Source organism: Balaenoptera ricei, chromosome 12 (genome assembly GCF_028023285.1).
Source record: "Balaenoptera ricei isolate mBalRic1 chromosome 12, mBalRic1.hap2, whole genome shotgun sequence".
Classification (NCBI taxonomy): Eukaryota; Metazoa; Chordata; class Mammalia; order Artiodactyla; family Balaenopteridae; genus Balaenoptera; species Balaenoptera ricei.
In genome coordinates this window covers 92920476-92947723 of record NC_082650.1, presented here as the reverse complement: position 1 = coordinate 92947723, position 27248 = coordinate 92920476, and the positions used below count along the sequence as shown (strand labels likewise).

The 27248-nt window shown below is 36.7% G+C and overlaps 1 protein-coding gene across 1 annotated transcript in view; it reads right to left on the bottom strand.

The window, feature by feature from the left end:
- Positions 1–27248, bottom strand: part of EYS (eyes shut homolog) — a 1726005-nt gene that overhangs the window by 845839 nt on the left and 852918 nt on the right. The window contains exons 23-24 of the mRNA XM_059941649.1: positions 25096–25288; positions 22187–23929 (exon numbers count right to left, since the gene is read on the bottom strand). Of these exons, the coding sequence (XP_059797632.1) occupies positions 22187–23929; positions 25096–25288 (1936 nt within the window). The remainder of the gene's footprint in view (positions 1–22186; positions 23930–25095; positions 25289–27248) is intronic.

Here is a 27248-nt window from a genome sequence, read left to right as displayed (position 1 = left end):
GGTTGCCTCAGAGCTAAATTGGTAAAATGAATTTTATAAAGAGCATATTATGATTCAATAATAAACATCTCTCTGTTAATTTGACTTTCTCTAAGAATAAATTTAATTCTATCTATTGAGGAGAATGGGTCGCTTGCCATCAAATTATCAATTTAATCATTTAGATGTATTAAACCAATAGTAGTTGAGGACCTTCCAGGATTCAATCCTTGTGCTCTGTACTTCACACCCAAATAAATGTAAGAATTGGCACCCCTTTCCAAGGAGATTCAAATAAGAAAATAAATATCATGCAATATAGAGACTGCAAAATTGCAGAGAATGAGACAATATCTTGGTAGTGTAATTTGAGGACTCAGGATAAATGGGAGGTCTGAGGGATGAAAGGTGAAATAAATCTCAGGTGATTTTGTCAATAAATTATTTCTCAAAATAGAATTTTGTTATTGATTTCATAGGAAAATGAACTATATGGTAAGAAGTTTGCATGAAAATAAAAATGTAATTTGCACAAAAGATATCCTAAATAGCAATAAAAAATAAAAGACTAATCTCCCCTTCCAACTATGATGGAGTAACAGAGATGATATGTGTCTGTTCTAAACAGCAAGAAACTGGACAGTGTATAAAAAACAAGGGTCTTCAGACATTGGACAACAAGCTTCCCATGACTGTCATCCCTTTGATTATCCCCTAATATGACCTGAAGGTGTCTGGTCTCTAGCACGGGCTGGGGGAACACACACTGACCACAGCATTCTCCATGAGTTGAGGAGACAGAGTTAAAATTCAGGGAGGCCAAGAAGGCCAGAATTAGCTGGTCACAGTGCCAGAGAGAAGAAAGTCGTCAGACAGCCCGAGTCCTGTAGAGGGTTGTCAACCAATCTCCAAGTGAGAATTAATCATCACAGTTCTGTGAGGCAAGTATGAGGCTGGGAAAGAGCTTCTAGAATACAGCAGTCCCGACAAAGATCTGAGAGAACGGAAAAGCCATTGCTCAAAAAATATGTGCAAACACCATGATCAAGTGGGGTTTATCCCCGGAATGCAAGGATTCTTCAATATACGCAAATCAATCAATGTGATACACCATATTAACAAATTGAAGAATAAAAATCATATGATCATCTCAATAGATGCAGAAAAACGTTTTGACAAAATTCAAAACCGATTTATGATAAAAACCTTCCAGAAAGTAGGCATAGAGGGAACTTACCTCAACATAATAAAGGCCATATATGACAAGCCCACAGCCAACATCATCCTCAATGATGAACAGCTGAAACCATTTCCACTAAGATCAGAAACAAGACAAGGTTGCCCACTCTCACCACTATTATTCAACATTGTTTTGGAAGTGTTAGCCACAGCAATCAGAGAAGAAAAAGAAATAAAAGGAATCCAAATCGGAAATGAAGAAGTAAAGCTGTCACTGTTTGCAGATAACATGATAATATACATAGAGAATCCTAAATATGCTACGAGAAAACTACCAGAGCTAATCAATGAATTTGGTAAAGTAGTAGGATACAAAATTAATGCACAGAAATCTCTTGCATTCCTATACACTAATGATGAAAAATCTAAAAGAGAAATTGAGGAAACAATTCCATTTACCATTGCAACAAAAAGAATAAAATACCTAGGAATAAACCTACCTAAGGACACAAAAGACCTGTATGCAGAAAACTATAAGACACTGATGAAAGAAATTAAAGATGATGCAAACAGATGGAGAGATATACCATGTTCTTGGATTGGAAGAATCAATATTGTGAAAATGACTCTACTACCCAAAGCAATCTACAGGTTCAATGCAAACCCTATCAAACTACCAATGGCATTTTTCACAGACCTAGAACAAAAAATTGCACAATTTGTATGGAAACACAAAATACCCCGAATAACCAAAGCAATCTTGAGAAAGAAAAACGGAGCTGGAGGAATCAGGCTCCCTGACTTCAGACTATACTACAAAGCTACAGTAATCAAGACAGTATGGTACTGGCACAAAAACAGAAATATAGATCAATGGAACAGGATAGAGAGCTCAGAGATAAACCCAGGCACATATGGTCACCTTATTTTTGATAAAGGAGGCAAGAGTATACAGTGGAGAAAAGATAGTCTCTTCAATAAGTGGTGCTTGGAAAACCGGACAGCTACATGTAAAAGAATGATATTCGAACACTCCCTAACACCATACACAAAAATAAGCTCAAAATGGATTAAAGACCTAAATGTAAGGCCAGACACTATCAAACTCTTAGAGGAAAACATAGGCAGAACACTCTATGACATAAATCACAGCAAGATCCTTTTTGACCCACCTACTAGAGAAATGGAAATTAAAACAAAAATAAACAAATGCGACCTAATGAAACTTAAAAGTTTTTGCACAGGTAAGGAAAGCATAAACAAGCTGAAAAGACAACCCTCAGAATGGGAGAAAATATTTGCAAATGAAGCAACTGACAAAGGATTAATCTCCAAAATATACAAGCAGCTCATGCAGCTCAATATCACAAAACACAAACAACCCAATCCAAAAATGGGCAGAAGACCTAAATAGACATTTCTCCAAAGAAGATTGTCAACAAACACATGAAAGGATGCTCAACATCACTAATCATTAGAGAAATGCAAATCAAAACTACAATGAGGTATCACCTCATACCAGTCAGAATGGCCATCATCAAAAAATCCACAAACAATAAATGCTGGAGAGGGTGTGGAGGAAAGGGAACCCTCTTGCACTGTTGGTGGGCATGTAAATTGATACAGCCACTATGGAGAACAGTATGGAGGTTCCTTAAAAAAACTAAAAATAGAACTACCATATGACCCAACAATCCCACTACTGGGCATATACCCTGAGAAAACCATAATTCAAAAAGAGTCATGTACCACAATGTTCATTGCAGCTCTATTTACAATAGCCAGAACATGGAAGCAACCTAAGTGTCCATTGACAGATGAATGGATAAGGAAGATGTGGTACATATATATACAATGGAATATTACTAAGCCATATAAAGAAACGAAATTGAGTTATTTGTAGTGAGGTGGATGGACCTAGAGTCTGTCATACAGAGTGAAGTAAGTCAGAAAGAGAACAAGAAATACCGTATGCTAACACATATATATAGAATCTAAAAAAAACAAAAAATGGTCATGAAGAACCTAGGGGCAGGACGGGAATAAAGATGCAGACCTACTAGAGAATGGACTTGAGGACACGGGGAGGGGTCATGTAAGCTGGGACAAAGTGAGTGAGATAGTGGCATGGACATATATACATATATACACTACCAAATATAAAACCGATAGCTAGTGGGAAGCAGCCGTGTAGCACAGGGAGATTAGTTCGGTGCTTTGTGACCACCTAGAGGGGTGGGATAGGGAGGGTGGGAGGGAGGGAGATGCAAAGATATGGGGATATATGTATATGTATATGTATAGCTATTCAGATTGTTATAAAGCAGAAACTAACACACCATTTTAAAGCAATTATACTCCAATAAAGATGTTAAAATATATATATATATGCAAGACCTGAGTTCTCCCGTGACTGAGAAGGACTAGCAAAGATAGAGCAAGTAAAGAAGGGTGAGCCAGCAAAACAGATCAAGAAGTAGCCTCCGAGAGAGAGGAGCACCTGTGAGCGCAGTGCCGAGACCTTCCCCTGGTCAAATCCAATAGTTTAAAACATCTTCTAATGCTTTTTCAAGTTTCTACAACATTTGGGCACAATATCAATAACCAGTAAGAAACTCCCTACATCAGCACAGTGATCCACCGACACAGGAACAGCAAAAGTATTTAGTCAGGAGAGTCAATTCAATTCAGAAATCCTTGTGTGACACCGATTTCAATGCACTCTATGGGGGTAATGTGGAGGGGAATAAAAGCATGAGAAAGACTGCAGAAGAATAAATCCCATGGGAAAACGAGTATTATAGAAGACTCTACAGAGACATAGATCCTTCTAAATAATATGGCGATTAATTCCCCTGGGGGTCAGAAGGTGAGGGACGCTAAGGATGACTCCTTGGAGAGATGAAGTTTTGACAGAAACCTTGAAACAAATATAAGACTTCAGCAGGTTTTGAGGATGAAAGCCATTTTACATTTAGAAACTAGCTTGTGTAAGACCTAAAGTATAATGTTAAGGAAAATAACTCTGGCATGAGAGGAAAAGCCTTTCTTCTGGGCATCTTCAGACAGCTATTACTTGATATTCTTTCAGAGAAAGTGAAAGTCTTGGGGGAATGTACAGGACAATCGCAAAGTAGGTGGATCCAGAATAGGAATGGATGAAAATAATCAATGTTGAACAATGACTAAAACAAAAGAAACAACACAAACTACAAATAGATACTAGATCATATATAAAATGAAGTCCTTTTTTATATTACAAATAAATTACTCATTTATTGTTTTAAATTACATACCATTTCTGTAAAAACTCAGTTGTGCATATTTATTATAGGAAAACATGATTTCAAAGGGCTGTGCATCATAATAGCTCCAGGGAGATCATTTAAATGCTCACATAATGTTTATTAATTTACATCACGAGTATTTCTAATTATTCAGAACAGTATTTGTCTAAAATGCATTATGCACATGAATAAGACAGACTTTATATTTGGGCCTTTATTTTTAACCACAATGAGTGTTTGTAGTGAGAGTAATAACTTTTAGGAGATAATTTCACACTATTCTTGCAACTGATATCAAAGACATGAAGTGTGGGAATATTTTTGTGACTAGCTTTGAGTTATTTACTTAATTGAGATTAAAGAAATAAATCAAAATTGTGCTCCATTGTTCATTGAAATATTTTATGCTCTACTTGTTACAAGAGTTCCAATTGACTTGATAGCAATTATTTTTAAGCTGAAAAATAAAAGATCATGTGAAGACTGTTTCTCATTATGAACGCATACACTCATGCGTAGTCTTTGGGTCTCTAGCACAATATACTCAGTTACTATAGAAACCATTTCTAGGGCAACAGGAGAAAGAAGTATGGGTGTTTCTGCTGCCAGCTGCGTGCCTTAAAGAAATGAATAGTAAACAAATAGTAGCTATTTGTATAAATAAATCAAGTTATTTTGTAATGTCATGTCTTATCTAATTAAAAGTACCAAGAATGAATAACTGACCATACAAGCAGATACACTGGAAAAATGACCATTTGATTTTCATTTGTCATATCTCCAAAATCTGAATACGTTTGAAAACTTCTATTAGAAACAGGTTAAATATAACTATTGTACATCATAAGAAAGAGCTCATACCTGTTTCTAATCAGAGAAAATCTTTCTTGGTTCTTTATTTTGTCACATGAAGAAGCTGAGGGTAGTGATCTGCACATAATCTTAGAGTGACTTAAGGGGCACTGAGTTTAAATTCAGGTTCCCAAACCCAAATCCAATTTCCTCCACCACTAAGTTTACCTCCAAAATATGTTTTTAGGAACAATATAATACATCAAATTTATGCTGAATACCTACCTCTGTGCTCAATACTCAGGGCACAAAAAAAGTGAGGCTTTTAAACAATGTATTTTCTAGTGTGTGCTGATGGCAAATGGACAACTGTACACTTAATTACCATAAAACAATTGTCATAGAAGAGGGGTCATCATAGTGACATCATACCAAGGCTCTCACCATCGCAAAGCTTGTCCCAGGTCCCCACAGAACATTGAGGGACTGCTGTGAGGACAAAGTGAGAAGTTAAATGCATCGTGTTTAGCTAACTCCTACCACATAGGAAATCCTTAATATATTTAGCTATTAGTTTTGCAAGAAAGTGGTTAAAAGTGATATAAAGAACATGTAACCACCACCATCTAATCACAGGTACAATTTGACCTATTCTGGGAACTGCTACCCTGAGTTAGAGTCACAAACACTACTTGGTCTCTCTCACTCCTTTTTTTTTTTTTCATTTCTAATCCTTTGTTCATTCATAAATTTTTGTGTCCTGATCTCAGTCTGAACACTGAGAACCCACATCTGTTTGTATTCATTCACCCAGACCAGATCCAGCAAAGAGGTCTCCTAACCATGGTTCACCAGCTGGGGGTCTACTTGTTATGGGGTCTTGTAGTTTCCATTTACCCCCTCGCCCCACCATATCACAGTTTTCTGGATTCTCCTGTGTTGTCAGCAGAATACTAAGATGACCCTTTCCATGACCCTCATCCTTGATCAATGTCTCTTTGAATGTGGGTGGATCTTGTGAGTATGCAAAGCTATCACTCTGGTGATTATGTTTTGCTATAAGCAAAGGAAGATTACACAGTGGGCCTAATCTAATCACAGGAGCCCCTTAAGCAAACCATTTTCTCCCACAAGTTGCAGAAGAGGAAGTCAAGGAGTTCAAGGGGTGAGAGAGGTTAGACACCAGGAATGCTCTCTGTTACTGAGACAGAGGGAGTTGGGGGCACAGCCTCAAGAATGGCTTCTGGGAACTGAGAGCTGTACCCAGCTGATGGCCAGTGAGAAAAAGGCACCTCCGTTCTACAACAGCAAGGAAAATAATTCCTTCCACAAGCAGTGAGTTGGAGGAGGACCCTAAGCCCAGATGGGACAATAGCCAGAGTAGAGATTCCATTGGCACATTCCTGGACTTCTGACCTATAGTAGCTGTAAAATAATACGTAGCATTAAGACTGTGGTGATTTGTTACCCAGCAATAAAAAAAAAAGACATGATGCTTTCTGCATAAGCCCTTTGTTCTAGCATCTGTATCTGCCGACTCTGAACCCAGTCTCCCAGCTGAGATCTCTTCCATCTACACCAATCTCCCCTGGCCCATTGTGCTTCAGCCAGCCACCTAGGCAGGCTTTAGAATTTGATGTTGACATGTAGCAGGGTTGATAGTTTTTTTTTTTTAATGAAGAAAATTACAAAAAATGGAATTCTCTATTCATGAAAAAAGAATAAGATAAAATAAGATAAAAAAGATGAGAAGTGATATTTCCAGCATTTTTACAGGCAGTTACATTATCTGGTCCTGGTCCTAACTTGGTCTCCAAATCACACTGTCAGGATCAATAAAGTTAATGGTAATGTATTTTTTAAAATTCTAAAATTTGAACTGAATTTGCCGATTTCCATGTAGTAGCCTCAAATTAACCATGACCAGGTCTAAAGAAGGTATGATACTTGTGAAATTAGTACGACCTGAGTATAATTCTTTCAAATGTTTTCTAGTTTTCCCGTATTTTTAGAATTAGATTTTTATTTTTGCAGAATAAGTATATGTGGAGTAACAATATTTGAAACGGATAAAAATTTATCTTTAAAAGTATAACAATATTTGAATAGTTAGCAAATATAGTAGTTGGCAGAAGTACTAAAAATTTGGTATAACTTGACATTTCTGAAGATAGAGTGGGTAGACCAGGATACTTATCTCTTTTACAAGAACCTATTTTTTTCTTCAATTTCCTTACCTAAATTTGTTTCATATTAAGGGAAGCGGATAAAAATGCTAAGGCGCTTAAATCAATTTCAAATGCAAAATTAAAAAAAAAAAAATCAACATCAAACTGTCTTTGAGGGGCTTCCCTGGTGGCACAGTGGTTGAGAATCTGCCTGCCAATGAAGGGGACATGGGTTCGAGCCCTGGTCTGGGAAGATCCCACATGCCGCGGAGCAACTGGGCCCGTGAGCCACAACTACTGAGCCTGCGCGTCTGGAGCCTGTGCTCCGCAACAAGAGAGGCCGCGATAGTGAGAGGCCCGCGCACCGCAATGAAGAGTGGTCCCTGCTTGCCACAACTAGAGAAAGCCCTCGCACAGAGACAAAGACCCAACACAGCCATAAATAAATTAATTAATTAATTTAAAAAAATGTCTTTGAGAAAATTTGCTTTGCATTGAATTGAAATTAATTATATAGGATGAGGGCAAGTTTCAAAGCAAGGACACTGGAGACTAAAGTTTACCATTTAAAATGAGACCTGGGGCTTCCCTGGTGGCGCAGTGGTTGAGAGTCTGCCTGCCAATGCAGGGGACACGGGTTCGAGCCCTGGTCTGGGAAGATCCCACGTGCTGCGGAGCAACTGGGCCCGTGAGCCACAACTACTGAGCCTGCGCCTCTGGAGCCTGTGCTCCGCAACAAGAGAGGCCGTGACAGTGAGAGGTCCGCGCATCGCGATGAGGAGTGGCCCCCGCTCGCCGCAACTAGAGAAAGCTCTCCCATAGAAACAAAGACCCAACACAGCCAAAAATAAATAAATACATAAATTTAAAATGAGACCTGCCAGTCTAGGACATCTGTAAGTGCTAAGCAACACATTCCAAGAAATAGCTGAAAGTTAGCTTTGAAAGGTAATAGATCATTTCTTGCAAACAAAATATTTTAAAACATCATTAAGTCATGGATATTATCTTGGTTATGTGCTATTAGCAGTTAAGTAATTTTTTGAAAAAAATTGATAGCACAAAGTGGAAAGCTTCAAATAGAAATTAAATGTATAAAGGGATAAAGGATAAAGAAATCCAATGACCCTTCATGAGAAAAATTCAGATAAAAGAGATTATTCTTTCAGATAAAATAATAATCTTCCAACACAATTTTAAGAAGCAATAAATGTGTTTTTGTCAACAAATTTATTAAAAGCAAATTATTCTTATTGGATGTATATAACACATTGGGTTGTTTACTCTCACCCATGTCTCTTGTCATGTATAACATGAAAAAAACAAATAAAACAAAACAAACCCTATTCCTAAAAAACTTGTCCCATGTTTGGAAATTAGCTCTCTCCCAGAGATTTTACATTTATTAAAGTGGAATCTTACGTATTTTATCTTTAATATTAGTGGTTCTGTTCAAAATTTGGGCACACAAATATTTATAGTTTACAAGCTGGAGTCCTTATATGGCCTATATGATAAAATTAAACTAATATGAGTTTAATTTCTTGCTTGTGATTCAATCAATTAGTACTACATCTCTCAATAAAATTTCTTTTTGAAATGAGCTAAACAGAAAAAAAATGGGTGGACACTGATTTCTATCACCAGGAAATAAAGACAATTAGTGCCAAATCAGTAAAATACCAAAAAAGTATTTACATTTTTTATAGAGATTATAAATTCAAGCAAAATCCATATCTTTTATAATACTTAATTTATATGTTTACAAATCTGTAACAAATATTTTGGTGATGAATAGGACATGGAGATGATTTAGAAACAAATTGTCCTCTTGCTTCTGTTTTCTTGTAAAGTGAAGGGGTGAAACTAGCTGATTAATTGTCACTCCAAATGTGGTAATTGCTTCTTCATCTACTGGCTGGTACTTCTAATTATGCCTTTTCTAGTTTATGCTAGAAAATTATTTTTCCTAGACCCTTTACATTTGAAAAGTACTTTCGGATGTTTATAAAATGTATTATTTTTGTGAGGATTTATCTTTGAGCCAGAACCTTCCTATTATTTACTTAACCATTTGTAATGTCTACCACTGTCTCTGTCTTGAAATACAGTTGACTCAGAAAGAAACATTCCAATGTCCATATAGATGGGTTCAGTTTGTCCACTTGTCCACTGTGTGGATGGATGCCGAGCCCCCTTGCTATGACCACATCACTGTAGCGGGGTCAAGAACACAGTAACCTCAGGAAGCAGCATACTACCTTTACCACGCCAACCGTGGACAGGTTTTCTTCACCATGTATGTTTTTCTCCTAATTTAAAAAATGTTTTAATGGAGGATTTGTTTTGCACTTTTTTGATTTTATGTTAAGAGTAATGATAGATGCAATGTATATAGACTGACTACCTCTACAAACTGAGTTAAGCACAGCACATGCCTTGTCTAGTTTAATGCTCACAAGAGCTGTTTGCAGTGGCCATGGTTATTATTCCCATTTTAAAGAGAGAAAGGCTAAGTATTCCCAAGATCACACCATTACTAAGTAGATTTGGAACTATATAGCTTGGTTCTAGAGCCCCAATTCTAAACCCCCATGCTGTGGTAAGGACACTTTAGAAAACAATATGCTAATTTTTATGGGGCATCAATAAAAAAAGTATAAGTCCTTTACACGCATGTTTCGGTTTCCACCTATGTCTGTGGAATTCAACTGATATTATTTATCTCTTGTGCTTTTAAAAATTAAATAAATATAAAATAGGGGGCAATTCCTGTGAGGTTAATAAAAATAAATACACTTTTTTCAGCTAGTTTGTGAAAAATGTTACTTTAATTACAGGCTTTATTTGGTCTTGAAAAAAAAAAAAAGACAACTTTTTTCAAGTAGAAACAGTGATACTTACCTACCTTCAGGTACAAATATTAAATGGTCTAAAAGTACAAAATTGCACTGTTTATTAATTTCCACTATCAAAATGATAAAACACAACTTTATTTTATTCCCTTCCATTATAGAGAGCCCATCAGATGCTGTAAAGAGTGACAGAGGCAATGGTATCAAAGGAAGAGACAGAAAAAACACTAGAGGAAATAAAAATTATCCAAAATCTAAGCAAAATGGTAAGTTATTTAGAGAAGCTTCACCCAAAATAAGAGCATTTATGAAAATCAAATAGAAAAATACAGTTCATGGTTATAATCTTAGATCAAAAGAGTTGTGCTTATCATCTGAATTTTCCAAATTCTATCCAGAATTTTTTTCAATTTTCAAATATGGATGGAATATTCATGTCTTTTTTTTAAGCATTAAAAATCACTATTTAGAAAGTCAAATAGGGAAGTTTTGGAGGAAAGGGAAAGAAAATATGTTAGGAATATAGGAATTAATGTTATTTCTACACTTGGAGGATCCTGTAATTCAAAGCTGAGAGTAGGGGTTAGACATTGGCTGCCATCAGGGTGTGAATGCAGGATGAGGAGTCAAGGTCTCAGGAAGGAGAGGACAGCCTCACACCGGATCTAGGGAGCCTCACTACTGACTCTTCTGGAACTGATGATACATGCTTCAAAGCATTAATAGGAACTAAAGAGACCTAGGGAAGGGTTAGAAATCCCTGGCTAAAGTATAACCAGGGGTTTACAACTACAAGAGTTGCAAGAGTGTGTCTCTGTCTAGAAAGAAAATGTCAAAATAGAGTAAATTAGTCAACAGTAAGTGAGCAAATCAAAATAGAGTATATATCAATAAAATCCAGGGCAAACATCAAGCTTAGATTTCAAGTACTCAGAGCTTAAGGACCAGACAGGTATTAGCTGTGTCTGGGGCAGTAGTCTAGAAACTAAAAGAGCATATAGAGTTGAATTACAAAAACAGAAGCTTAGGGAGAGGCTAGCATTCAGGTGGCACTGTGACAGCAGTTTATATATATTTACTCATATAATCCTAAAAACTAACTCCACAAAATTAGTGGTAGTCCCATTTAATAACAGAGACTAATCAGATAGCTTTTCTAAAGTCAAAGAGTTAGAAAGTCAGAGAATGGGAATTTTAGGATTTGTCCATCCTCCAAGCTTCTGCCAGATTACCAGGCAATGAAATTATATAACTCAAGGTTTTTAAAAATCTTTTTGCTTTTAGCGTGTCCTTGTAGGAAGATGGTGAAACACACAGGGGAACACCACGTGACAAGAGAAGACAGAAATTAGTGATGCAGCTGCAAGCCAAGGAACACAGAGGGCTGACAGTCCCGCCAGAAGCTGGCGAGCAAGGAAGTACTCACCTCTGTAGGTTTCAGAGGGAGAGCCTGGCCCTACCAACACCTTGTTTTCAGACCTCTGGGGTCCAGAACTGTGAGACAACAAATTTCTGTTGTTTTAAGTCACCCAGTTTGTGTTCCTTTGTAGTGGCAGCCCTAGGAAAGTAATACCTTGTTCATCAAAATGTATTTATAATTCTAGCATCAGTGTCACATTTACAAAATTTCAAAGTCAATATTATCAGATCTCGGTGTCTCAGGATCTGTCTTCTTCTCTTCCCATATTTTCTAATTCTGGCATGTGTTCTCTCAATAGTTTATACTACATCCTTGGGTCTGTCTACTCCATATGGACTTCTTGTTATATACAAACAAACAGGCACACACCCAAGTCTATACACATACATACACATACACACATGATATATGTACTATTCTAGTTATATTACCACGTAGGGCACAGATAGCTTGGATTACTAAATATTGTTATTAGTAGAGAGTTCCTCCATTCAACACAAAGTCACAAATAAATTTCCAAAATAAGCATAAATACAGAACACCAAACACATATTTCATGCAGAACATGACTTGGTAATTCATGACAGATGCAGAAGTGAGAGTCTTTCTGTGCCTCAGGGCCATGATCAGTAATGTCATTATAAACTTATCAGACTTCTGCATTGTAATAGAGCTATTGTAAGACACCATTTACAGCTGATAAAATGTCAGATAATCCTATGTGCAGCATGTCTGGAAAAATTGGTTTGCCTAGTTTTCCTTATTTGTCTTCAGAGGGTGGTTTAAGACACTTCTCTCTGCTTAAAAAACTGATTACCAAAATAAATAAAAATAATCCAATGTATCAGCAAATCCTATTGGCTTAATCTTCAAAATAGATCCAGAATCTGACCATTTCTTAGACCTTCACTGCCGCCACCTGGACAGAGCCAAGGTCATTGCTCACCTGGACGAGGGCATCGGCTTCCTAACTGGTCCCCTGCCTTTGTCAGCCCCACTCCCACCCACTAATCAATACTCAGCAGTACAGCCAGAGTGATCACTCGGAGCCTGTCACTGTCCTGCCCAAACCTCTGGTATAATTTTCTGTTTCACTCAGAGTACAAGACAAGCCCTTGTAATGGCCTAAAGTTCCTGGAATCTGATTTTGTTTCCTGTCCCCTATTATATACCTGACTTCACCCTCTACAAGTCTTCCTCTTGCTTACCTGTTCCACCACATGGAGTTTCCCTTATGTTCGTAGAAAATGTCAAGCAAATGGCATCAGCTACTTGCTCTTGGTGACATGTTTTTCCTCCCTGCCTCTCCACAGTCCTTATCTCCTTCAAGTTGCTTCCTCAACGAGATCAAATCTGACCATTGTCTCTCACCCATCAGTGCAGAATCTGTGACAGCCCCTACCTGTCTGTCCTGCTTTTTTTATCCATGCAGATTATCACATAATATATATATATATACACATAATATGTATATTATGTGTATATACACGTAGTATGTATATTAGAACTGCACTATGTACACTTTATTATATATAACATGTTACAGAGAAATACAGCTTTGTTATACTCAGTGTTTACTATCTGTCTCTCTCCACTGGAATTTAAGCTCCAGGAGGGCAGGAGACATGTGTTCTGTTTAGCACTGTATCACTCACACCACAAACAGAGACCAGGACATCTTGCTAAGATGTGTGGTAAGTGAAACACGGTTATTCAGGAAGAACATCAGTTATGCTAATCTCTGTTACACGTAGATGAAAACACTGTCTAGGGATTTAAATAATGTCTTAATTACTGACATTAAATAGCATCTCAAAATACTGCTGACTGATGTTCATAAAAGTGACAGCTTGTCATACTGCACCACATGCTTCAAGTATAAATAGATTTGGGAGGCAACAGAAATATATTTTTATTAATTTCCTGTGTACAAGTGACTGACAATAGTACATAGAATTGAGAAAAACTACGTCTGTGGAGAGGTAAGTAATTAGGTACGCTGTCAAAGGTGCTCTACACCAGGGGGTCCAGAAACCATCACCACATAAAGCCTACTGGCTGCATTATTATTATTTTTTTTTCTTTTGGGAAAGGTTTTGACAAAAGAACTAGGTACGCTGGCCCTACCCATGGGCAAAAGCCCATGAGCTGCAGGTCCTTATCCTAGTTTTGAACCTTGTTCCCCTGCTTCCTGGACTCCCCAGAGAAGGGATGCTATTCCCCAGGGGGGCCCGCTGAGATCTACCCAAGAATGGGAGCCAACGAAGACATGAAGAATAAGAAGAGCCACGCTCCCTTCATTGAATGTTATCTTATCCTTACAATTCATCATATCTGGGTCTCGCCAACTCCAATTCCAATGCCCATGAGATACTTACTAGCTCAGGGACCTGAGCCAGGACAGTATCCACCTGGTTCTCATCTGCAAAATTGGGAGGGGACAGGTCACTGTCAGTTACTAAACAGGTATTGAATAAATGACAGCTACTATTATTAAAATTATCCTTGAAACCAGGAGTTTTATCTTCATCCCCATAATATCCAGAGATGTCCACGAGGATCTGTGCTGTTTCTTGGCCAAAGCACTTCCTCCCTGTGACAGGGTTCTGCAAGGCTTATCGTAACACTGGCCCAGATCACAGGACTGGATTATTTAGGTCCTCTGCTGGGAACATCTAGTTCCCATCCTCGCGCGTACCCTCACTGTAGAGCTGACATTCTGCCTCACACTCCCGCTGTGCTGAATCCTTGCCCAAGAGCAGATAGCTGTTCCCTAAATGAATAGCACCTCCTGAACAGCCGGGATCACGCTCAGAAACAAACATGATCTCCCCATCTTTACCTGTCTCACCAGCTGCCTAAGGTCTCCTGGTGTCAAGTCGCTTGATAACCAAAGGCATCCGGACCTGATAAGTTCATAATTCCTTGATATTACTGTATATGGAGCTATCCAGCTTCTTCCTTAGGGGACCAGACACTTCAGCCATGCTTAGGGTATTTTAGGGTATTTTTCCCAACCTCCAGCTTCTGCACATCCACAGCTTATATTGCTCTAGTCATAGTAGCCTTCACAGCTAAACCTCCCTTTTACTAAGTTGATGACAATCTTTGTGACCAGCTTTAAGATAAGTTTTACCAGAAACAGACTCACAGACATAGAGAACAGACTTGTAGGTGCCAAGGGGGGAGGGACAATAAAGGGAGGAAAAATAAAGGGAAAACATAAATTGTAAGTGTTTTTACAATCGTCTTCCGATAGGAGGAGATGTTTGCATCGACCCTGAGGATAGGTATTCTCACAAACTGGGCAATAGAGGGCACCCATGAGGAGGGACTATGGACCCTAAAGAGAAGAGCTGTGAAACTGTATGATGGGATTGAGGGGTTTTTTTCAAAAATAGGGTGGAGATGGGTGGTAGAGAAGTAGCTGTAATGCTTCAGATTTAAACCTTTTCTGATAGGAAATGAAGACTCACTGTAGTTTTTTAAGCAGAGTAATTTAAAAAATCACATAAGAAGAACAACTCTGAAAGTAATGTGGAAGAGAGACTGGGAGAGTGGAGACTAGAAATAAGCAGCTAATTTTAGAGAGAACTGCGGTAGTCCAAAAAAGATGATAACAGTTTAAACTGGAGTGATAGTAGTGAGCTGAGCTGCTGGAGAGAACTTTATAGATAGAATCCATAGTGCTTTTGATGAACTTAAGTTTACCCTGAAGTTTGGAAAAATAGATGGATATAAATTTCATGTCTGAGGTATGAATCAGGGGAGAAAAAGTATGGGTAGGGAGAGAGATGGAGGTTGCAGTTGGGGAGATAAAGATTTTATCTTAGGTTTCTGAGGCACTGACTGGTTAAAAATGTGATTCTGAAAGTGGGAGAGAGTTTATACCTCTGTATGTATTTGAAGCCATGAATGTAGGTGCTTCACCTCCAAAGACAAATTTCGAATAAAAGAATGAGAATTGCAAGAAGAAGCGTGAAGAGTGTGTGAAAGGAAGGAGACGAGAGAGGGGAAACATTTAAGAACACACCCTGGAGGATTCGAACTGCAAAACTACATGAAACAGGCCTGGAGGAGGAGGGAAGAGAATTCCAGAACCGCAGCAGCACAGGCAGGGCCGGATACACCACTCAGGGAACCAAATGCGAAATGAAAATGTGGGGTCATTTGTCTAAAAAAAGCAGAAGGGGCTTCCCTGGTGGCGCAGTGGTTGAGAATCTGCCTGCTAATGCAGGGGGCACGGGTTCGAGCCCTGGTCTGGGAAGATCCCACATGCTGTGGAGCAACTAAGCCCGTGAGCCACAACTACTGAGCCTGCGTGTCTGGAGCCTGTGCTCTGCAACAAGAGAGGCCACGATAGTGAGAGGCCTGCGCACCGTGATGAAGAGTGGCCCCCACTTGCCACAACTAGAGAAAGCCCTAGCACAGAAACGAAGACCCAATATAGCAATCAATCAATCAATCAATCTTTAAAATAAATAAATAAATAAATAAATAAATAAAGCAGAAAAAAAATTTCCATTAAAGGTACTAAAATATAAATCTTTTCCCTTTTTACCTGTGGTTTCTTTCCCATCTTTTCATAGTATTTTTTTACTTGCTGTTTAAGGTCATTCCAAGCAAATTTTAAATTATTAGCAAAACTTTGACCATTCATCTTTATATTGTGCAATGCCAGTTTTAAATGCAAACATAAGAGAATTTAGTCCTTTCGTCACATGATCAAAATTACACACTTCATATTTCAGAGCTAGTATGTGCATTTTGTTCTTAGTAAGAGCTAACTCTGAACACTGAAACAAACTGTCTTAACTGATTTTATTACATGTCTTGGAAGATGCATATTCTAACACCACTTTGGAAGCTGACAGCTGTCATAGTACAATATTAGCCATGGAAAATATGTAAACAAATGAGTAAAGCTATATTCCAGCAAAACTCATTACAAAGACAGGTAGTAGGCCTGGCCAGGTTTGACCTGCAGGCCATACTTTGCTAATCCCTGGTCTATGCGATTAATTTTCCCAAGGTCACATGCTGCTGAGATGGATATTCAACAATAAAGATGAAAGCATTTTGAAACCAAAGAACGGTAACATGCATGAAAAAAATTGTATTATTAAATTATTATAATTCACTCTACTATATTTTGTATATGGTGTCAATAATACAATTCATTTTAGTGACCAGTGGGAATAAAATGCAAATAATGAATGCTTTTGAATACTGCAAACTAACACAACACAAAAAGCACAAGATATTCATTTGTGGAATATGCTGGAAGATGCACCGGAGAGAAAATGTCAGAATGTTACTTCTGAATTTATTACTGCCGTGTGCTGGGTTTCAGCAGATATAGTTTGATCTGCAGGAAAACAGTGGTGTTCATTATAAGGTCAGTTCTATATGGGATTTGTTTTATAAATTGCAAGTAAATTAGAACAAAAGTGACTATTCGATATTGCAACAAAAGCTTCTATCGCTTTGCAAGTGCTTCCTTGCCCACAGGGCTAAGGGGAGGTGCAGTACGATGTGTCACATGTCAGCTTCACGTGTCTGTGTCCTCTGACACTTAGTCTCACCAAAGGAAAGCTCCTTCATCCAAATTTGCTGGCTTATGAAATGTAAACATAATAAGGAGTCATTTGAAAACCCTAGGATAAAGACATGATTCAAAATTTGCCAAGAGATAGAAATGAGAAACAGGTATGATTGTTTTAAAAAGGTGTAATTCGTATCTGAGCAATTCTGGGCCAAACAGACAAACAAAGCAAAAATTACAGCAGTGTCTGGTGCCTGTCGCAAAGTAGTCAGTTAACATCTGAATATTGGATAAAATGATGTGCTTAATGCCATTCCATTTTTTTCCAATTTCATTAAAATGTAAAAATGCTGCAGACACGTTACTAATGATTTCAACATATATAGTAATTTAGTTTTTAAAAAGTGCATGGCATGTTTGAATATAAAGATGTATCTCCGTGTTATTTCAGAGAAATATATTGCAACTTTTTCAGCTGACTTTCTTGTCACTATAATAAGGTTAATTAGCAATGACTTTCTTTTTTTTTTTCTACATGAATATTTTCCTCAAGATTCTTGTAAAATTGATCATTTTGATCTAATATGAATAAAGTGATTAAATATACTTTCTGAAATTTTTTTCTCACTATACACAAATATTTGCAAAAACATATTTTACTATGAGTATAAAATGTATAATCAGTGTAAAACTTTCAGAAAATAAAAACAATATTAAAAGCAACATTAATGTTTTGAAAGAATCCTATGTATGCATATGTGTGGTGTGCTTGCACTACACGTCTTAGCAAATACGTGGTTTTATCAGTTCCACTTAATAGTATGAGAGAAGCAGCTTTTCATGTCAGCATTTATTTAGTACAACCACCACTTTTGAACACAGTTGTTTCCAAATATTTATTATTTTAATAACATAATTTGGGTATATCAGTAATAATAATTTCCTAAAACTGAAATTGATATGTTAAAACTTAAAACATTTCCGATGGCAAGCAATCCTCTGAAAAGATGGTGCCCATTTACTTTCCCCCCAAAGAGTAGAGAATCTTCACCAATTCAGAGTATTACAATTAAAAAACAAAAACAAAAACAAAAAACTGGCAAACAGATAAAATTTGTCTCATTTTAAATTTGCTATCTTCAATTGATTCTGATGATTTTGAAATATATTTTTATTGTCTGTTTATAGCAAACTGTTTTACTCTTCCAGTGGTCAGCTGTTTCACTCTGATTTGACAGAGTGTTTTATAGCCATATGTCTATCTTATGAGGTAATATATTTTTGCATATATCTGCATTATGTTTATGATCATTTTTGGCTTAAAAAGTATTAATTTTAGTTATTCTACTATAAATATACTCACTATCAACATTTTACTTATAATTTTCTATTTTTGCTTCGAGATTAAAAATTTCCAGTTAGAGATCAAATAAATATTAACTTATATTTTATTTAGATTATTTAATGTTTTATTTTGTAATTTTATCTAGTTAGTACTCATAGGATTTAGTTTGGTATAAGATATAGGGGAAGAGTTTTCAAAATAACAGAATGCATCAACATAATTTAGTAAGTATTAAAATCTTTATCAATTAAAATCCCTCCTTTTTATGTAATTTTATATCTAATGTGTATATATATATCTGGACTTTCTGTTCTATTTTTTTATCTGCATCCCTGTGATAACATCATAATCATTTATTAAAGTTTATTTTAATACATTACAAACAAGTTCTCTTATTGCCATTCCTTTTCAACATTTCTCTTCGTACTCTCTTTCACTTTAAAATGACTTGATCAGGGTTTAACAATTATCCCATTTGAACTTGTTTGAAATTGCTGTATACTTTTCAAATGTAGTGTCTATGTAGTGTTAAGGGATCACACTTCTGAGCTCTCAAATAAAGATATGTCTCCATTTATCTACTTTTAAGGTATTCAACAAATTTCACAGCAGCAGTAGTTTGTGTTTTTGGTTACTTAAATAATGCATTTTTCCATTAGATTTTCTAAATACTATAAGAAGAAATATGTACATATAAGGCATTTTGACTAGTTTATGAATTTAATGGAACTACCTCTTCTGTTTCAACTTTAAGAATGGGATTAAGTGTTGTTGTGAGCTATTTATATTGTTATGTTTGTTAATAATAACAGATATCTAAAAGATTTGGAGATAATGTAAATCCCTTAGAATAGAAAGAAGAAAAGAGAAAAAATAAAGACTCTCAGTAAACTATGAATTGAATGTCAATGTCTTTATATCAAATAATGTGGTAAATTGTATTATTAAATATCTTACTTTGACTCATTCTTTTATTCCTGGAGAAAATAACATTTGCCATTTTCTAGAATTTTACTAATATCGTACTGGATTTTTTTTTAACTTGAAACGTTACAACTATGATTGGAATAAATGGAACTCATGCAAACTTTTCTTTTTGTGCTATTTTTGTTACCCACTGCTACTAGAGAATATTTGGGTCAGGAAGCTCCGGTTGCTCTCTCTTACACTCTTCCCAAACAACTGGTAGAAAAGAAAATAGACATATTACTACAGAAAAATAATATGAACTGCTAAAAAATGTTCCTTTTTCTCTCTTAAGTTTCATTTTCTTCATGAGTTAGACCAAACCACAAAGACTGGATTGTTTAGAGGATGGCGTACCACAACACCTACCATTCAGCTTAATAGAGCCGTGGCTGGACTGCAAAACAGTGATCATATGCATCAAAAGTCCCACCAAACTCTAGGAGACACACTGGTAGAGGGTGTGCCATGATGCTCACTTTGCTGATCACAAGAGGGTGCTTGGGGTATCTTTTTTTTTTTTTTTCTCAGCAACCCAATGCAAGGTGAGGAATCCACCAGAGCAAGGGAGCACAGAATTACAGGCTCTCCACCTTTTATACTTCCTAGTATGGAAGCAGCATGAAGGGAGGAAATAGTAGTGCCCAATGGTTCACTTTAGAAACATACAAGGAAATTCTCCCTGCATCAGAGACACACTCCTTCCATACTTTGGTAGTGTATTAGAACGTACTGAAGATTTTAGCACTGCAGGCCATTCTACTATGGCCTAACCCACCTTTTCTTTACATGGAAATATTAGACCAGATGTGGTTTTAAAGATCTTTTCCAGATCCTGAATGGGTTTGGCCAACAGGGACAAGAGACAGTGAGGTTGTGTGTACATCTCCTGGGCTTCTCCAGCTTGGATTGCCTTGGACTGCTGTGTCCTCCCCTACAGAGGAGCCACAGCTTCTGTAAACTGGCAGCTTTCCTCCATAGTTTCTGGGTCCTGTAACTGCCCTTTCCTTTGCCCATTCAGGCCTAAGGGCAGTAATGACATTCTGCTGGTACTAATCCCAGCAAACCATACTACGCCTCATTGTTTCCTTATACTCTACCCATATATTTGTAAATGGTCTTTTTATTAAACCCTCCCCAAGTACCCAGTTGGAGTTTGCTATCTTTTCCCAGATTTGACCCTGACCAATACAGTGGATGAAGATATTGGAAAAATGCCAGCATGTCTTGGAAATGATTGATTACTTTGTCTAAAAGGATTAGGGAGGCAAGAGAAACTAGAAGAAGGCTAAGAGAATTGGAGGAGGTCAAAACCATCAAAGAATGTTTGCAGTTGGAGTGACGGATGAGCAAAATGCAATGTGACAAAATTTTGCTCATAAAGGGCAAAACTAGGATTCAATTTCCTAGAAATGGGGAATTTGTGTCCTGATTGTCTGGACAGTCAGGGGTGGCTGTGGGGTTACTGTAGGAGAGGAAGTGTAACTCAGCTACATTTACTAAGAACCTTCTCTGTGAGCAATGATGTGTCAGGCATTGTCGATAAGTCATAAGTTAGGCAACCAGCTATCATCTTGTAAAAGTACAAGGAGGATTCTACTTTTAAATTCATAATTAAACTTACTATGTTATTTTTAGAAACTTTGTAAAGAAAATCATATCATATTGGACACACCAAATATAATGATTTGGTCTTTCATATTACTAAGTTGCCAGCCATAAGCCACACACCTAAAAACTTTAAAATATTGATATAATGTATATTTCTTCTGAAGCATACATGCACACACATACACACACAAAACTAATAAATTCTTCACTGAAGAAAAATTAACTTCACTGCCACAATTACACTTGAAATGCCACAAGATAGAATTCTTTTAAAAATGAAAAAAATCCTCTTTCTGTTAAATACAATTTCTTAAACTTTTTTTTGCACGTTTCCTAACTTGATGGTAATTTACAAGGGTAAAGGAGATTAGTAATTTCTAAAATGCTTTAAGCTAAGAGCAGTTGTCTAAGAAAAGTGGCTTTTCATTAATTATTTCAAGACTCTGAATTCAAATTCATATACAGGATATTATTTTCTGTCAGTTGTTATATGGTGTTTTTGTTAAATAAAATACATTAATTTATATTCTGTGTTATGTATACAGTGAAAGCATCACGGCTTTGCATGAAAAAATGATAAACCACACCATGTAGGATGGGAAAATCCAATAGAGTTCCCTTGAGTTTTTTCATCTTTTCAGTTTAAAAAGTACCAGCTCTGAAGAAAATGTTAGAAAGTATATGTTATATTGTGTTCAATCTGACAAAGAAGCTATTTCAAGAAATGAGAATAGTAAGAGTTATTCCAAAACTTTGAAAGATCCATTGTAACGACTTGAACTAGTTGTTTCTGACTGATTGCCTGTGGTATAGCCATCTCCAACATACTCCTGAATTGATCTGGGAGCCTTTGTGGCAGTGTGTAAAGAATAACCACTTGTGACAAGTACAACAGCAGGGGCCATCTCCATTGAACTGGCTGCTGCCCTGACTACAAAGAGGCTGTTTAGAGCACCTGGTGACCACGACAGGCTCTTTCTTCTCTGTAGAAAAGAAACTCATTTCTAAAAGTTTACAGAACTAAAACTGAGAAACTCACCAGAAATCATCAGCTGAGGAGGTGCCAGAATGGGCTCCAGGGAAGACCAGATAAGAGACCTAGTGATGGAAAGCCTTTGACTTGCTTCAGGAGATTCCTGACCATGCCCACGAGGCTGCAGCTCCCATCTGGACCATTCTGAAGAAGTTCTGACCTCTTCTTTTAAATCAGGTGCTAAGGTCAGATAATCTGTATAATATGTCCAATCTGGCATAACTACAGACATGGGGACAGAGGTCTGTATTGGAAGTGATTGAGTTGCTGAAACTATAGAAAATGCTACAGGAGAGGTTACTTCTGAAAAATCAGATGTGGAGTCTACATGTGGTGGCAGCTTGTTTTTGAGGTCACTTGAATGTATAGTTTCTGGATGACTTTGAAAGTTTAATTCAAAATCTAGAGACCCATGCCTTGTGTGAGGTTTGAACCGGGTATAAGACCCTTCATGCTCTCGCATGCCCAGGAACTTGTCTTCATTCAGCATCTCAGTGGGACCCAAAGTTATACCATAGGGTCTTATTTTCAATAGTTTAAAAATGTTTTCTGATACTGAAGGATCATCAGTAATCAGTTTTGAAGTCAAATCCGAATTCATCAGGTCTGACGGGACAGTTTGTGAAGGGATAATGGATGAACACAACTTATCCAAACATAAATTAACATCCAAATTACTTGATAGGGTAACATATTCTTCTACAGATGAGATTAAAATTCCTCTTTTTGTACTCTTTGTAGAAGGAAATAAAGATGACAGTTCTGTGATTGCCACTGATGGCGTAATTTCAGCAGCCAAAGGAAGTGAATGTCCAGAAGTGATAGTTTGAGTTCCCATTCGTGCAAACCAGCTGGCTAATACTGCTGAATTCATCCAAAATGTCTCGTAAAAGTGGGACTGTTTGCTATGCGAAACTTGATCTGAAAATTCATGAAAGGATTTTATTTCAGTCATAGAACACGTTGCACATGTTTGGCTTAATTCACTTAAAGAATCAGCAGCCTGTGGTTTGATATTTGTGAGTCTCTGGTTGCTGGATGCTTCGGTAATAATCTGATCTTCACTGGGAATGGAGGCTTGTGTGGTGAATCGGTGCAGAGTTGATGAGTTTAAGACGGCTACCTGTTTGGATATGATTATCTTAGCAGGAGAAATGGGAGACATCGAGGAGCTCAGCAGTCTCCAGGACTCTCTTCTTGAAATTAATGAAAGAGCTGAATTTTCTTCAATATCCTCTTGAGAGACGACTGGAGGTGCACTCATGGAAGCAGTTGTGGGTGGGAATCCACGGGAGAGTAATGAGTGTCTGTTTAACTCAACATCAGTCCCTGGAACGCCACTAATTACTGAACTCATTGTGGTAGCAGACAAGACAACAGTCCGGAAGCTCTCAGATAATAAAGATTGTGTGGGAAAAATAAAATCTGTCATTAAGGAAGAGACGATAAACAGGGTGCTCTCTCCCCTATCAGGGAAAAGGAGTCCTGGTGCGCCCGCTGGAGTTTGGATGGGCATACGTGATACAGATGTTTTGCCCCCGACGATTTGTGCTGGGTCATGAACACCAAAATTCAGAAACTGAGAAGAGGAAACATCTGCTGAAGAAGGAAGACTGTGTTTTGCTGAAATCTCTTTAGTGGAAATCAGTTCTTCGAGTAAATAGCTTTCAGAGGACGTGCCAATATCTAATGCTGCCAAACCAGTGGTTGGGAGAACGTTGTGCTGGAAAATGTCTGTCTGTTTTGGACCTTCAGAGAGGAAAAAGGTAAGAAAGAAAGAAAGAAAGAACGAGAGAGGGAGCGAGAAAGAAAAGGAAGAAGAAAAATGGATTAAGTCCTGGGCTGAATCTTCTGCAAATTACACTGCAGCTTATACCCATTATATATATGCAGACAAATACGGCTCTGTAAATGATATTTCTAATAAAAGTGTATGAGAAAGTTTAGTGACTTCACAAGCTGCATAAATGCATAGTTCTATTATTCATACTCCCTGGGGTGGCCAAATTCAGAATAAATGGTCTTCTTTAGAATAACCTTCATTCCAAATTAATGATGCCTTTGAAGTATGAAACATGAAAATTTACAATTCTTTGTCATTGAAAAATATAAAAGAATATTTGACCTAATGAGTTAGAAATATTAGAAATTTCATTTTACTTTCTGAATAGGCATTTTTTTTTCTATTAGATACCATTATATTTCAAATTAACACCTTAAAAGAACAGAAATTATACAGAAAATATATAGAGCAGTATACCTTTATGCTTATAATATCCATTAGGCTTTAAAAATATTTTTTAACAAGGAATACCTTGTGAAAGGCTATAATTCTCATTCTAATTATCCGGAGTGACAAGAAAGAATTTGGAATTTAACATACAATATACTATTTACAATATGGCACTATTTGATTCAGTAAGTTAAATAAGATGTGTCAAAACATACTTAACCTGTCAAAATATTTCCCAATAGGAAAAAACAGATTTTTAAAAATCTGACTGTTTTTCCAATAAATTGATAGGAATATAAGTTTACATATAATGATTCAGAGGATGTTAAATAAAGACATAATGAGGTAAGTAGTACAGGCCTTTTAAATAAGTTTTACTGATAGTTGAAACAAAATGAGGTAGAATTGGGGTTCAGTTATGTACCAAAATTTACATATCAGAATAAAGACTATTAATGAACATTTTTGCACTGTTTCAGAAAGAGTATTTATTCACAAAGGACACCAACATTTTTAAAACTTAAAACACAACACATAACCAACAAGAATTCTAAGCCAATTTTATAGCCCTGAAAAATCAAGTGTCTTAGAAAAATAAATATTGAAATAAGCCAGAAAATATGTTTTAAAACATAACTTTTTAAAATTCAAACTTCTCTGCATCATAGTCTCATCTATTTACCTTGACTAACTGGAGGAGTGTTCACTATGGCCCACAGTTGGGTAGCCCTGGCAGGTGAGATGCTACTGACTGAAGTCCCCGAGGTGGGCACTGTGTATGTTTGTGTGGAAGTGGCCTCTTTTCCTTGAGAGCTGGGAGGTAAACAGGTGGTTCTTCTTATTTCATTACCACAGAGAAGCCCAATGGAGCAGGTCTGCAAATGACAATCACCATAGTTAAGCTCATAATTTCTTTGCCCCTGAGAATTTTTAAGTTAGTTTTGAGGTCCAATTGCATTTTCATAGTTATATTAGTTAGCTCACCACCTTATTGTGTAGAAAATGGAATCTCTACAGTAAATTTACCTACATTTCAAAATTAATTAAATTCTTCAAATTTTAGATATGCTCAACTGAATGCCTAAATTTATTCTTGATTCCTTTAAGTCAAAATACTACTTTCCATTTGCTTTGAAGATATTTTTTTCCCATGAAGAATCTGTACTGTATGGTAGAAAATATGAATATAAAAACTCTTACAAATTTTGAAGTTTTCTTCTCTAAATGTCATATTTAGTTGGAAACTAAAATAAAACAGACTATCTACAACAGATAATTTGAAGACATTATCTTGTGATTTTCTGAATCATTTTAATCCACATTGGTTTAAAAAGCAAGGTTCCTTTTCTGTTTTAGCTTGACCTGAATGACTTACTTCTGCCATATACTTATAAAATAATTTCCACATAACGAAATTAATTTTTAATTCATAGGAAAGAAAGTTGTGAGGCATGTATAAATAAGTGCAAATGGATCAGGGATCCTCCTTTAAATGTAGAGCTAAACATTAGTTATACTATTTGAAACATTTTGAATTTTAAGGAAATACCACATACCTATTTTCTAACACTAAAGACATTCATAGGTAGCTCTGCTTCACTGTTACACTATTTGTCCAAGATTGTATCTAATTTGTACAAAATGTAAATTTTGCTTTAGTTATCCCTTTTTTGTTTGTTTCACAGTTATATATTCTGTATGCACTTTCAACTCACACATTAAAGTATTTAAAGGTCAAAGGCCACTGTTATATAACTACCTTAAAAATCTAACATATCGAAAACAGTAAAAAGTGAAGCTAGAAGTAATAGAAGAAACAGCAAGAAAAACATATCTATTATCATTCCACACATTCAAGACCAAGAGATTGTCCTTTTCTCCACTCAAAGGTAAACAGCAAGCCCTAGAAGGACTTCAGAGATTAATGACAATGCACAGGAAACTAGGATAAAAACCAGAATGCCAATATGCTAGCTTACAGTGAAAACCTAGCTGTTACACAGCTTATAAATATTTGCACGGTCATGGTCAGCTTTCCCCTCCAGAATCACAATCAGAAGCCATAATTAACTACCTTGAGAAATCATCACTGCAGGATTAAAGATCCTTAAAGTCCCCATGATCAACAAGTTCTCTCCATGTCAGCAGAGCTACCCAAGAATCACAGGTTTCCCTGATGTGCACTAGATCAGAACATGTAAAACTAGTTTTTGAATGCTTAACAACATTAGACTAAGGTACTGCCAGAAGAATGATCTTGAATACTTGATGTTAACTGATGTATCACTGATTAAAGTTATCTACCTATTAGACAACTTGACACTGGCACTGCCGACATTTGTCTCTATGATTCTCATATGTTCTCTAATAGTGTTGACTGTTATATTATTGATGTGTTAATACATTCATCTTCCAGGTGACACTTAGGTCCAGCAGCCAGGAAGCCGTACTCCCTCTTTCCTATGTTGCATGCCTAGGCTCACATACATCCTGTGCTGTTTTTAGCCTTTAACTCTCAAAGCTGAATTTACTTTCCCAATTTTGAGCTTGATAGGAAACATCTTGTTATATTCCCAAGTACTAGCAACTTTTAAATCATATTTTTTAATGTTCTTCCAAATAGATTTTAATTGTTTGAACTTTCTCTGTCTATACACACAGACACATACACATACACATATACCAATATGATTTGTCTTAGAGAGACTTCCATAATTTCCTTAGTTAAATCCCAAACTTCATGGGAAAGTTCACTACATGTTCACTAAACCTATTGCATCTTCCTCTTGGATTACATGTCTCAGTCACTTTTGTGTCTCTGTGTGATCATGTGAC